Genomic DNA, 14,287 nt, shown 5'->3' with positions numbered 1-14,287 from the left:
GCCCAGCATAGAGGAGCTGGGTTTTGTTTTGTTGTTGTTTTAACCTGTGTTTGCTTGTTCGTGCTATGTGCAGGAATGAGTAGATGTGTTGGTATGGGGTTGTCTTGGCGTATGGGTGGGTATGGGTGTGTGGGTTCCAGGAACCAACCTCCGGGCCTCAGGCTTAGCGGTTGGCACCTTTACCTGCTGAACCATGTCTGCCCAGACCACATCTAAAGAACACTCCTATCTGGAGGCCCATGTATAGTGAGTGAGGCATTTATGTACGAAAGCCAGGGTAAGAAGTAGGGCCCACCTAGGGCATTAACACAGGACCCCGCTAGTGACAAACTGACGTGAGCCAGACACCATGAATATGACAGTGAAGTTCAGAGGTGGCTCAGTTCTCCACAGGAATACAGGGAGGAAAGCAGAGCTGTGCTCTGACGTAACGATTTGCTTGCACACTCACAACTAATGGCTGGTAAAGCGTGTACATCTGTGTTTATGGCTCATTTTGAAGAACTAAGTCATTCACTACTCCGTTGAGAATCTACTACAGACCCAACAGACACCTTGGGACAGCCCCAAAATGTGTAGTCCTGGATCCATAAAATAACAGATCGGTTAGAAAACCTATTTTCAAAAAAATGGGAAGGAGCCAGCGAGCTGGCTCAGAAGGTAAAAACGTTTGCCAAGAAGCTGGATGACCTAAGTTCAATCTCCAGAACCCACAGGGTAGAGAGAACTGACTACAGCAAGTGGCCTCCATATGTGTCATGGCATATGAGTGCACACACACTCACACACACACACACACACACACACAAAGTTTAAAAAAATAAACAAGAGGCATACCAATATGTAACTTGGCAATGTGAAAACATAAAAACTGACATAAAAATATGTCTTAGGTTGAAACAGAATTTTCATTAGGTTTTGGGCTCATTCATTTATTATTTTAGTGACATTTTAATCATGTTTATTTTCCAAAAGAATTTAGAAAGCTTAATTTATAAATGCTCATAAGTCAATGCAGCCTTCTGGCCACTTTAATATGTTTGACTAAGAAATTAAGGGAAAGAATAGCCCTCCAGAGAGAAGACCCCAGTACAAGCAATCCTCAGAACGTGTGGACTCATGACGGGTTTTACAGACACATTCCTGGAGTTCATTTTCACAGCCCTGGTTTCCATCATAAAAAGGAGTGGGGGAGAGCAAGGATGTGGACGAGGAGGGAATAAGGCTCCTTTTATGCAACCTGCCACAGGCTATCCTTGTCTAATGAAAAAAAAATCAACAACCAAAATATGCCTATTTTAAGACATGGGTCTCCATAAATCCTCTTTAAAAATAACTCTTTGGAAAAATAAACACCTTGAGTTACTTGTCTTTCTTAAAATGAAACTATTAATAATTTTTAAAGACTTGTGTATGGCATTATTCTACGTGTTTTGCCTGCACGTGTGTGTGTGCATTTAGCTATAAAGTGATACATGCATCTTATAGGGAATGAGATCGCACGACAGCATCTTTAAAACAAAAGATGATTGGGTATTTCCTTTCTTTTCTTTTTTCTCTACGCTTAGGACTGGACACAGACACTACAGCTGAGCATCCCAGCACTGACTGCACTGAATCCCCAGCCCCTGACTTTCCTCTTAAACATTTCAACAAAAGGACAACCTTACACACTCCAAATCCGGTGATGGCATGTGCTAATTCTCTGTGCGTCTTAGACACAAAGATGTTGTTAATACAGGACTGAACCTGCAGGCATCCCTAGAGAAAGACAGCCATGGATGAGTTACTGACGGCAAACGTGCCTACAGACTCATATGTGGTTGGTCATCGTGATGCATACCTGAAAGTTCATGATCCAGATTACTCAGAAGAAAGCCACAAACTAGGGTCTAGAGAGCTCACTCGACAGTACAGAGCACTTGTCACTCTTGCAGAGGATCCAAGTTCTATTCCCAGCACCCAACAGCAGCTCACAACCATCTGTACCCCCAGCCCTAGGGATCCGACGCCCTCTTCTAACCACCACCACCACCACCACCACCACCACCACCACCCCAACCTGCAAAGGTACCAGACATGCACTCACATACACGCAGGTAAAATACACATTCACATAAAATAATAAAATAAATACATTTTTATTTTTTAATTTAAAGATAGGAAGGACTGCTCTTTGACACCCAAAGCTAAAAGGAAGGAAGAGAAGAGAACAATACGACATTAATATTCACTGGCCTTTCTAGACTGATGCCAAGAAAGGCAAATTTGGATCATGTGCTTAGAAACCTGGGGAGAATATGTAGCAACATTTTAAGAGGACAAGAGCCAAAGAACATTCCTGAAAGAAAGAACAGTTTAGAATTTTTTTTTTTACTTTTTAAATTAGTGTACAAAGTATGAGACATCTATAGATATTGAATACCAATTGGAAATGTCAAGCAATTATCTTGCTTAAATCATCAAAACTTAGACAAAATTTCCATGTCTGTTCAGAGTGTGTTTCCGATTAGTACCATTGATTATATCAGTGGCCACGTAAGGATTGCTTTGCTGTTGTTCTGTTACTTTTCACAAGTGGATTTGAGTCTCGAGAAAATCAGTTTAACTGGCTGATTTCTCCGTGTGGCCCTGTGTGACGGTTGGTGGATTGAGCCAGTTTATAACTGTTTCCAAAAGCACAGCGCCTAACCCCACAAGGCTAGCATCTGGGTTAGCATGCACTGAGTTCCCACCATAGCAAGCCCGATTTCTCCTGGTAAATGTAAACAAAAAAATCTGTGCTAACGTCACAAATCAAACCATTTTGTTAGGACCGCTCCACTTTAAAGCCAGAAACTGTACTCTGCATCTTAGAGCATGAAGCATTTTATGCTTGTAAATACATTTAGCATTTCCAGTAGCTTCTCCTATGTCTGTTATCTTTCCATTAGCAGCACCCAAGACAGAATGGCGAAGGCCACAACCTCTGGATCTCTATGCAGCAGATATTATCCGGAATTGAATGTGACAATGAATTTCATCTTCTGTGAAAGGGTAAACCTGAGGCAGCATTAGCAAAGGGCCGGATACAGGAGCTCATGCCTCTGATCTCAGCACTTGGGAGACTGAGGCAGGATGGTAACTGCCCATTTGAGGCCAGCCTGGAGCATTCACAGAAGGGTAGAGGTTCTACCAGCTATGTGATGAGACACATACCTGCAGTGTGTGTGAGGAGGGTGTGGGGGTGGGGGAATAAAGGGAGAGACATGCTAGACGACTTATCTGGTTAGCTCGTTAAGATACTTGCTACGGAGTCTGGAAACCAGTGTTCAATCCCAGAGATCCATAAGAAGGAAGGAAAGCATGCACAAGCTGTCCTCTGACCTCCACATGATGCGCGCACTTGAGCGCGCACGCTCACGCGCACACACACACACACACACACACACACACACACACACGCACAGTAAATACATAAATGTAAAAAGTATCTTGTAAATATAATAAACATCATATTGAACACCAATTGAAGAGTTATTATTAAGTAATCTCTAAAGTGGAAGTATTATTTGAATTATCACATTTGCATTTTCTTTTCCTATTTGAGAACTCATTTTGGTGTGAGGTGAATTATAGTTAAAAGTTTCAAAATTCCTCTCTCCTCCAGCGGAGCAAGATGCCCAAAGGAAAGAAGGCCAAGGGGAAGAAGGTGGCCCCAGCCCCCTCCGTGGTCAAGAAACAGGAGGCCAAAAAGGTGGTAAATCCTTTGTTTGAGAAGAGGCCTAAGAACTTCAGCGTTGGGCAGGACATTCAGATCAAAAGAGATCTCACACGCTTCGTCAAACGCCCCGCTACACCAGGCTGCAGCGGCAAAGAGCCATCCTCTATAAGCGGCTTAAAGTACCTCCTGCCATCAACCTGTTCCCCCCAGGCCCTGGACAAGCAAACAGCGACTCAGCTGCTTAAGCTCGTCCACAAGCACAGGCCAGAGACAAAACAGAAGAAGCAGAGGCTGCTGGCCCGCGCAGAGAAGAAAGCTGCTGGCAAAGGTGACGTCCGAACTAAGAGACCACCTGTCCTCCGAGCAGGGGTCAATACAGTCACTACCTTGTGGAGAACAAGAAGGCTCTCCTGGTGGTGATTGCCCACGATGTAGACCCCACTGAGCTGGTGGTTTTCCTGCCTGCCCTGTGTCGAAAGATGGGGGTGCCCTACTGCATCATCAAGGGAAAGGTCAGGCTGGGGCGCCTGGTCCACAGGAGATCATGCACCATGGTTGCCTTCACACAGGTTAACTCAGAAGACAAGGGTGCTCTGGCTAAGCTGGTGGGAGCTATTAGGATCAATTATAATGACAGGTATGACGAGATCCACTGCCACTGGGGAGGCAACGTCCTGGGTCCTAAGTCTGTGGCTCGCGTTGCCAAGCTGGAAAAGGCAAAGGCTAAAGAACTCGCCACTAAACTGGGTTAAATGTACAATTAAGTTTTCTGAACATAAATATAATTACAAAATTTTTTTTTAAAGTTTCAAAATTCATTAATGGCAAAAAAAAAAAAAGGCTATTAAATTTTTGGAAAGGAGCTAGGAAGTTAGCTTTGTTACTGTTGCAGATAACCAAGTTCTCGGCACCCACAAGGAGGTTACAACCCTCTAGAATCCCACTTCCAGGGGATGTAGCGCCCTCTTCTGACATCCACAGGGAACAGGCACACACACAAAATGCTTATACAGGCAAAACTTTACCTAAACACACAAAATAAAAACACTTATTTAGTTAAAAATAAATATAAATATTGGTCAGAGAGGAGACAACCAAATATACTCATATTATCAAAATTTTTACTGCCCTAAATATGATCAACTCTATGATTTGAGCTTGGTTGTAAAGCCAAGAAGTGGGGGTGGGCAGTGGAATTGCAGTAAGCAACAGTACAGGGTAAAGGTGAAAGGTTCTGGATTACAGCACAGTGGCTGAGGTGTAGGAAGAGGAGCTGGGAGGTTCGCTAGGACAGCATCCCCTCTGAACCAGAGCATGAGGAGCTGCCTGCCACAAGCAAGCAAATCAGATAAATTATGGGTTTGTCCCAATTCCCCTGCCATGCAGAACCGCGGCCAGGCATTTTCTAGTGACCTAAATTTAACTTCAAAGTTTTATTTAGGCTCATTTTAAAAATACATGATTGCCATCCCAAAGGAAAAAAAAAAAGAAGTCATTACTTGAGATGAAATATCCTTCCGTGAAGATTTTTAAATGGCTGCTGTAGAGCCAGGATGCTGACTGTGGTCTTACAGTAAACAGGCTTCTATAAAAAGCAAAATATGTACCAGTCTCAGAAAGTTATTCCTGAGTGCACTGTCCTAAGCAACTCCATGCCTGTAATATTCTACACCACTGTCTTCTTTCAAGATAACGCATTTGGGGCAACTTAAATGTAGGTAAATCATCTGAAAATAATTAAAAGCTCTGGCAACATAAGCAGGTTCTTGACATTGGCCAGGTTTTAATAGAAAGAACCATATGTGGATTTTAAGAGAAAGAAGCATTCACAGAAGGACGAATTCACGCAGTTCCAGCAGTTACAGGGATGGGAGGAGCACATTTAAACACCTTTCATGTGTGGGCTCATCTGATTTACCAACTAGTGCTCAAGCAATCTTCTCCATGAGACTCTCAAGCACATGCTTTGATTATCACTTCATAGAGAAACATAAAACTAAGCCCCGGAGATGGCTGGCTTCAGTATTTTTAAAGCAGACATACTTCTCTTCCTATGTAACTCAAATCCCTGGTGCTTCTGTCTTACGTTTATTTTTGTGATTGTGTATGGGCATTGGCGTGCACGTCATCACTTGAATGCTGAGGGCAGAGGAAAACCTGGGGTGTCAGTTCTCTCCACCTACCATGGGGCGCTTGGAGATTGAATTCAGATCTTCAAGTTGGCTGTCTCTTTACCACTAAGCCATCTCACCAACCATTCACGGAGATTTTTTTTTAATTATTTATTTATTTTTATTTCCTGTGCATTGGTGTTTTGCCTGCATGTATGTCTGTATATGACGGTGTCAAATCTTGGAGTTACAGAGGGTTGTGAGCCGCCATGTGGTTGCTGGGAATTGAACTCAGGACCTCTGGAAGAGCAGTCAGTGCTCTTAACCACTGAGCCATCTCTGCAGCCCTCATGAAGATTTTTTTTAAAGCTCAAAATTCCTTACAGAAATTATTGTTGACTATGTTTATTTGCCATTTCTTCTAAAAAGGCAACTTCGCTCTATAAAATAAAGAAGGCCAAGGGAAAAGAGTTTCCAGTTCAACAACACAGCAAGGACGTCCTTGTACCTGGTAGATTTCTCCATTGAAACATCGTATGTAATAAAATAAAATATACACATTCTCATGACTCTTGGCTAGCACACATCTGGCGTGCTCGCATGCATTGACCTTCGTCACGACTTTGTTTGGCCTTTTGCCTGTTTGAGAAATTAGGTATTTGTTCAACAGACATCCGTTGAGTGGCCGCCACGCCGGAAGCAGCGTCGCAGTACTTTGCTGCTTTGGCCATCAAAGCCAGTTAAGGCAAGAAGGGTTTCCTTCAGCTCCCACTTGGAGTTCTATTCTGTCACGGTGGGGAAGGAAAAATGGAAGAAGCTAGAGGCCAACTGGTCCGGGGCATTAGCAGTGAAGGACCAGAGAGTGAACAAGAAGCAGGGCTGGAGTGTAAACCAACCGTCAAGGCTTACCCTCCTCCCTGCCACCCAATGACCTTCCTCCTAAGGCTCCGCCTCCTATAGGTTTCCGGCCTCCCTAGCAGTACCACCGGTGTGCTGGAGTTTGAATACATGAGCCTACAGGAGACGTTTCATACCCAAAGTACAACAAAACGTCTAGCTGTACTAGTCATTTAAGGAAGAGGAATGGATAGAGTAAAACCTCTAAGCATGGAGTTACTAGAAGAATGCACAGGACAGCGAAGGATACGCCACGGCAGAGGAGATACTGAACTGAGAGCTTCTCTTTACCAGCGATCTCACTTACCAGGCGATTATCACTTCACGGGTGGTGTGTGAACATGGTGAGATCCTAATCAATTGGCTTTCCGAAGAGCGCTCAACTGGAAACAGAAGCCAGGCTTTGAACTCGAGTCCCTGAACATCAAAATTATCACTGCAATCTTTACCCTGTATTTTCCAAAGAATCATGGAAACACGAAGAAAGAGCCCCACATGCAGCTAAAGCTGGGAAGGCGTGAAAAGACCAGTTCTAAATAGCTGCCCCTGTGGCTAAGACAGACAGACAGGTCAGGACCTTTACCAACTTCATCATAAATGCTTAGGAAAACAAGTTGGATCACCAATGAAAACAGCAGATTTGCCCCAGATGTATTTCTTCACCGGGAGGAGCATGAGGTTAGTCTCAAAGAATGAGCGTTTTGTCCCCACTAAATAAAGTGGTCTGACAAACTGGAACAAACAAAAGCAAGACCCCACACACTAAAATCAGTAAAAGGCAAATGCCTATGAAGAAGAAAACTCTAAGGGCTTCAGAAGTCAGCCGGCCTGTGTAACACCAACAGTAAAAGGTAGACAGCCATCCTGGGAAGTCTCAGTCAGTGTGCCCAGCACAGTTCTCATAGCTGCTAGGTAAAGGGAAAAATGTTTTGAAAGCACATCCAGACAAATTTCCATTAGAGACAGGAGTCTCTTTAAGATTGTATTAATTTTATGTATGTGAGTACACTGTCACTGTCTTCAGACACACCAGAAGAGGGCATCGGATCCCATTACTGACGGTTCTGAACCACCCTGTGGTTGCTGGGAATTGAACTCAGGACCTCTAGAAAAGCAGTCAGTGCTCTTAACCACTGAGCCGTCTCTCCAGCAGCCCCACAGGGAAATTCTTACAGATTAGCCAATCTTCTAAACAACGAGACACAAGCAATCTCAAGAAATTATTTTGTATAGACCACACCCCTCTGGTCTCAAGGCATTGCTGTGGGGTATAAATTGATGATGATGATGATGAGGAGGAGGAGGAGGAGGAGGAGGAGGAGGAGGAGGAAGAGGAAGGAGGAGAGGAGGGAGAAGCGGAAGCAGAAGCGGAAGCGGAAGCAGAAGCGGAAGCGGAAGCAGAAGCAGAAGCAGAAGCAGAAGCAGCACGAGGAACAGAAAGATGGATGAGCAGCTCTGAGCACTTGTTGCTCTTGCTGAGGATCTGAGTTCATTTCCCAGCACCCGTGATGGTTCATAACCATGCTTAACTCCTGACCCATGAAATATGTCTCCACCTTTTGGCCTCCTTGGACACTGCTCTCACGAATGTGATAACACAATTAGACACATACATAATACTAATTTTAAAAATTAAAGTGTGAAACCATGAAGCAGCCTAATAAGGAAAGACGAATTGCAGTGGCTTGGTCTCATGAACTTTCATCATCAAAATTACCCCGTTTCGTGGTGTCGGAATCATGCTCATGTTTCAGTGAGCATATGTAATAGTGACTGCATTAATCACTATGCTAGTCACTTATGAACAACCATTACACAAAAGGTAAAGGCCTGCGCCCCCTCCTGGTGAGCGTTCCTAATGAACGCTCTGTTGAAGACTTAGAAAATAAATCCTTACTGGTGAAATAATGAACGCCTACCTATACTGTGTTGCATGCAGTCAACAGGACTGGGCATAGGCAGCTCAGTGGAGGACAGCTTGTAACGTGTGTGAGGCCCTAGATGAGTTCCCCGGTGCTGCCAAAGGCGAGGGTGTTCTTGTACCCAGCTAATCTAGAGATTCGGCTTTCAACGATGCTGGTTACAAACTATACAAGCCTGCTTTTCTTATGTATCTAATGTCTGTCAAACCATTCATCAATATTGCACTGAGTGCACTTGGGAAATTCTGGGGGTGAGGTGTTTCCCTTTCTAAGGCTCCTTTGTATTTCTAAAGGATGCCAGTGTGAAGGGTGGGGCCCTTTATCCCTTAGGTAAACCAATGTGGTACATGCAGAGGTTCCTTGCTATCTCTCAAGTCGGTTTCTGTGCAGTTGTCTCGTTGGGTTGGGGATGTGCTGGCCTGGCACACACCAGCCTTGGGCTCTACCTTGGGCAGGGCAATCTGAGCATAGCATTTAAGGGTATAGGCCAGATCAGTTTCTGCGCTCCACCAGCCAATCACAGGTAATCGGGACTGTAACTTCTGGCAGAAGCTATGTTGACTCATCCAGGCTAAAAATAACACTTGACCTTGCGTGGTTTGGTTCAGCTTCTTCTCCAGAATCTGTCATCCATCTTCTTTGACTGTTAACTCCTATTTGATTGCATTTGGTTTACACTAATGCATACCAAATTTATTGGACCAAAAAACAAACAAAGAAACAAACAACAAAAAACAAAAGGCCCACACACTTCATCAAAATCTCTACTTGTGTTTGTTTGTTTGTTTGTTTGGGAGGGTTGTTTTGTTTTTGTTTGATTGACTGTTTTGTTTGGGGTTGTTTTTTGTTTTTATTTCTTTGGTTTGGTTTGTTGTTCTTTTGTTTTTTGTTTTTGTTTGTCTTGTTTGGGCCTTTTTGATTTTTTGTTTTTGTTTGTTTTGTCAAGCTGTGTGGATATTTTGTTGGCATAAAATGTTTTATCAAAATATTTGGCAAATATATATTGGCACTCCTGCACATTAAATTTTTACAGATTGAAGGGAAATGGGTCCAAAACAATCACTCCAGCCTGTAAGAGAGAAAAACCCTTGCTCTCAAGACTGTATTTAAGTTGTGTCAGCTGTGAGTCAGGGTGAATTCCCAAAAGCAACATGTAAACAGTTATTGTTCCAAACATATGGATTCTTAACCCTGGAAAGAATGGTCTGATTTGGATTCTACTCCTCAGATACAAATTAATAAAGGTTTCTTTCATACATATTTTAGCAAATCAAAAATCAAGCTGTTTCCTGTTGAATCATCACAGAATATATATAGATAACCCTTACTGATAAATTCAAAATGGAATTAATTTCCTGTGTATATGTGTGTATGTGTGCATGTATCAGTGAGAGTGTGTATATATGTGTGGTGTGTATGTGAGTGTGTGAGTATGTGTGCGAGTGAGTGTGTGTGTATGTGGTTTGTGTGTGCGTGTGTGTGTGTGTGTGTGTGTGTGTGTGTGTGTGCTTCCTTACTTGCTAACATGTAAATGAGAGGGTACAAAGCCAACATTGGGTACCTTCCTCAATCATTCTCGAACTCACTCTGTAACAGGGTGTCTTGCTGATCCTGGGGCTTCTCAGATCAGGTGGATTGGCTGGCCAGCCGGCCCCAAGTGTCCCCTCAGTGCATTGCTAGCACTGAGTTTACACATGTGTTCTGCTCAGCATCATCCGTGAGTTCTGAGGGATCCTGTCCAGATCTTCACGCTTGGGTGACAAGCACTTTACTGATGGAAACATCTCCCCAGAGACGTCTCCCAACCTCCTTTCCCTTTTAATGAATTCCAACAGTGGAAACACAAGGAATTATTTGGGAGGGTTCAAGTTCAGCCCACAGACTGTACCAAACAAATACAAAGGCTGCTTCCTTCTGGCCAGAAAGAAAGCTGTCTGTTTTTGAAGAAGTATCTGTCCAGAACGTGCCAATTTAACCAAAGGAAGCTTTCAGTTGTTGTCGCATTCTTTTTTTTTTTTTTAATCTTTATTAACTTGGGTATTTCTTATTTACATTTCGATTGTTATTCCCTTTCCCGGTTTCCAGGCCAACATCCCCCTAACCCCTCCTTCTCCCCTTCTATATGGGTGTTCCCCTCCCCATCCTCCCCCCATTACCTCCCGCCCAGTTGTCGCCATTCTTGTTGGGGGATATGTTAAGGTTCTCTTACATCCATTGACTAAATCCTTAGAAATAACTAATTTTTTTTTGTCCTGAAGTTCAGCACAAGGCCCTAAGTGGGTGCTCCCCAACTCAACCACTGCCCAATCCAAGGCATTTGGGTGGACGTTCATAAAAAGTTACCCAGGCTAAGAAAACAAACCTGACAAACAAAATGAATATAAAAAATTTCCGTGGAGATTTTCAATCAAGACATTGAATTTGAAGCAGAATCCAGAGACCTCAGAGACCGTGAGTGAAGGTACTTGTCGACCTGACAGCCTGGCTTTTATTTCAAGGACCTATAGGGTGGAGGAGAGAGTCAACTTCTGAAAGTTGACCTCTGCTTCCATGCACCATGACGTGCATACACTCAAGCACATACACATACCGATAAATAAATAATAAAGGTTTCACAAACGAATCCCAAAGATATTTCAGCAATGAAATTGGTTAAGGTAAGTAGTCTCCTTCAAAGGGGTCTGAGGGACATTAGAGATGGTGATTCTCAGAATTTGTGCCTTTCCTGCCCTTTGTGAGGCACTCTCCGACCCCTGGAACTGAGAGTTCCTAGGATGCTTTTCCAAGTGTTGGCACAGACACTGATTGTCCCATAACCTTTATGTCAGATTTGCCATTCACCATCTCCCCGGGGGCAGGAACAACCTGTGTAGACGTCTAGAACCTTGCTCATCCTGAAGGTATAGGATTTCAATATGACAAAGACAATAACATTGAATGTACCTATTTCTACCACAGAAGAGGTACAGATAGGCTTTTTAATCTGTTTATCCAAAAAGGAATTTGAAAGACTTTTTAAAAAGTGATCATTTTTCAGCCAGATTTGCAGGTCCGTGCTCCAGCTACTCCACCAAAATTTTGTTTTCATTTTCAGAACATATCATATTCTTGAAATACTGTCAATTTATCTATTTTGAAACAAGAGGACATAATGTTAAACCATGGCTTTCATATCATCTCTTTAAATAATTCAAAAAGCCCACCAGAAGTCTCTAATAACAAGCAGAACAAAGGGTGAGATTGAGAGGCAGAGTCACAGAAGCTTAACTGACAGGAGTGGCCGGCTTGTTGTGTGACTTGGCTGAAAATGAGTCTCCCTGTAGGCCTGCCTTCCTTACTCCCCATAGCTGCACAAGCACTAGCCATCAGGGTTCTGCTTCACATGAGGAGGCTGGAACTCTTCGTGAATGTTTTCTCGAACCTGGTTCTAACGTTTCCACCCTAATACTGAGCCCTTAGCAAATTCATTCGCACCCTCTCATTTACCTTAGTCATAGGCAAGAAAGGTTTTGGAGGACTTCTCAACCTATACACTCCATGGTTTAAGATCAAAGTCTCTCTATCAGCACCTATGTCGTCCCTTCCCCTGTTGGTTCTTACGCTGGGAAAACTGTGCAGGCAGACGAATGACCTCATGGCTCAGTGACAGGGGCTACTCAGTCTTCATGGATTGCATCCCACCACGTCAAATATAAAAAATAATAATAATAAATAAATAAAAATAAAAAGGAGATAGGAAAAATTCGGGAATGGTGGGAAACATCCACAATCCCAGCTTTAGGATTCAGAAGCTGAATGATCAGGAGTTCGAGGCCAGCCAGGACAACATTTCAAATTCAAGGCCAATCTAATGGACAAGAAACCCAGGGAGGAAGAAAAGGGGGGGATGAGGGGAGGGAGAAATGAAGGAAGGGAGACTTTTCATGTCCTGCATTGAGAATTTTTAGCCTGGGTTTTATGTTTTCTTCGTCGTTAAAGAAATAAAAGCATTCCATACTGATTGGGTGCTTTAGCAAGGCCTTTATTACCAACAGAAAGGCCAGGCCTAAATGCTTTCTAAAGAGCATAAACATAACCCAAAGGGTCCCAAAACATTGCTTAAAATATCCTTTTAATACCAAGCCTTTAACACAAATTAAAACGTGCTTTAACGTACTCTGACAGAAAATGCCTAGCCCGATGGTTGCTGGAGATAAAACGTGATCGTGCACTACTCATCTTAGAGTGGTCAAAGCGGGGGGTGGGGGCCGGGGGGGCTGTTATTTTCCCTTAGTAAGGCGAGGCATGGTCCGTAAGCCTGTTAGAAACCTTTTCTACCCTGGTAGGAAGATCTACATGTATGCACACCACACATCTAGATCATCAATATCCTTTTTGAAATTCGCCAGCATCCCCAGTGGAGAGAGTGCACCTAACGCTCACACAAACGCAGAGGTGGGTACACAGAGCCTGCAGCGCCCAATAAGCTGGCCCTTTGGAAATTCTCAAATGATAGAAGACTCTCCCTGCTCCTCTGAGACCCCGCCTTCTGCACCTTATTTTTCACTGGTGTCTACCGGGAAGGTGTTTGCCTTCTGAGAACTCATAATTCTATTCTGTTTAGAGTTTGACCCATCTAGGAGGGTGAGCACCCGGGAACTCAGCTCTGGGATTTGTCTGTATTCCTGTCCCCATGCCTCCAGCCCCCCCACCCCCGCCTATGTTCACAAAAACGGGTCGAAGATGCGAACGATGGAGAGGCTGACGTTCGTTTCCTTCCCACTTCCCATCCAGGCATCCTCCACCGGGAAGCAACTCAGGGCCCACCTCTCCTCCTTCCCGTCCCCGCAGCGCACTTACCGGGCTCATGGACCCCGGGGTTGTCAGACAGCTCGATGACCAGGAGCTCCCGGCCCTCGAAGCTGCGCCCCACCGTGTAGATCCTGCTGATGGCGGTGCACTGCAGCCATACCGACACCAGCGCCTCGCGCAGCTCGGGATAGCGGTGGTACTCGAAGGAGATGCCGTCCTCCTGCTGCAGCCGCCGGCGCCGCCGCATGCCAGCCGCTGGCGCCCCGGGCTCCTGGGCTTCAGCCGCTAACAGCCACCCGCCGGCCACCAGCGCGGCACACAGCGCCAGCAGCACCCGTCCTCCGCGCCCGGCCATCGCGTCCCCGCGAGCTGTACCGCCGGTCTCTTTTGTCTGCCCGGGCCCGGGTGGAGTTGGCGAGCTCAGCACCAGCCTCCTCTCGCCTCACCTTCCACGGCTCAATGAACGGTGCGCGCTGGGGCCACCCAGAGGACAGTGGCGACGCGACGGCTCTGCGCGCTGCACTACCCGCCCCGGGGAGCGGGAGGCAGGAGGCCCGCACAGGCCGAACAACCGCCAGGGATGCTGGCTTTATTCCTTGGCTCAGACCCAGGGGCCACGCAGGTGGAATGACAGCTAAGACCTTGGCTTAGGAGGGCTATTGTCAATGAGAGGGAACCACGACCAGGATCACCCTTGTAGAAAACACATTCTTGGGTTACTAGCAGAGCCTTTTGATTTCCACCTAGAGGCATCAGAATGTGGGGTGGGGGTGAGAAGCACCGCTTGCCTTCTTTCCTGGACATTACTGCTGCAATAGTGGAAACTTAAGGGTTGTGGCTTCATCTACAGCAAGGTCTGGCTA

The 14,287-nt window shown here is 44.9% G+C and overlaps 1 protein-coding gene across 1 annotated transcript in view; it reads right to left on the bottom strand.

Moving 5' to 3' along the window:
• Cpe (carboxypeptidase E) overlaps positions 1-14,030 on the bottom strand; it is a 101,457-nt gene extending 87,427 nt beyond the window's left edge. Inside the window, exon 1 of the mRNA XM_032919317.1 lies at positions 13,473-14,030. Coding sequence (XP_032775208.1) covers positions 13,473-13,779 — 307 coding nt within the window. The 5' untranslated portion in view covers positions 13,780-14,030. The remainder of the gene's footprint in view (positions 1-13,472) is intronic.
• Positions 14,031-14,287: the final 257 nt, after the last annotated feature.

Source organism: Rattus rattus, chromosome 13 (genome assembly GCF_011064425.1).
Source record: "Rattus rattus isolate New Zealand chromosome 13, Rrattus_CSIRO_v1, whole genome shotgun sequence".
NCBI classification, from domain to species: Eukaryota; Metazoa; Chordata; class Mammalia; order Rodentia; family Muridae; genus Rattus; species Rattus rattus.
This window is presented reverse-complemented; position numbering and strand designations above follow the sequence as displayed.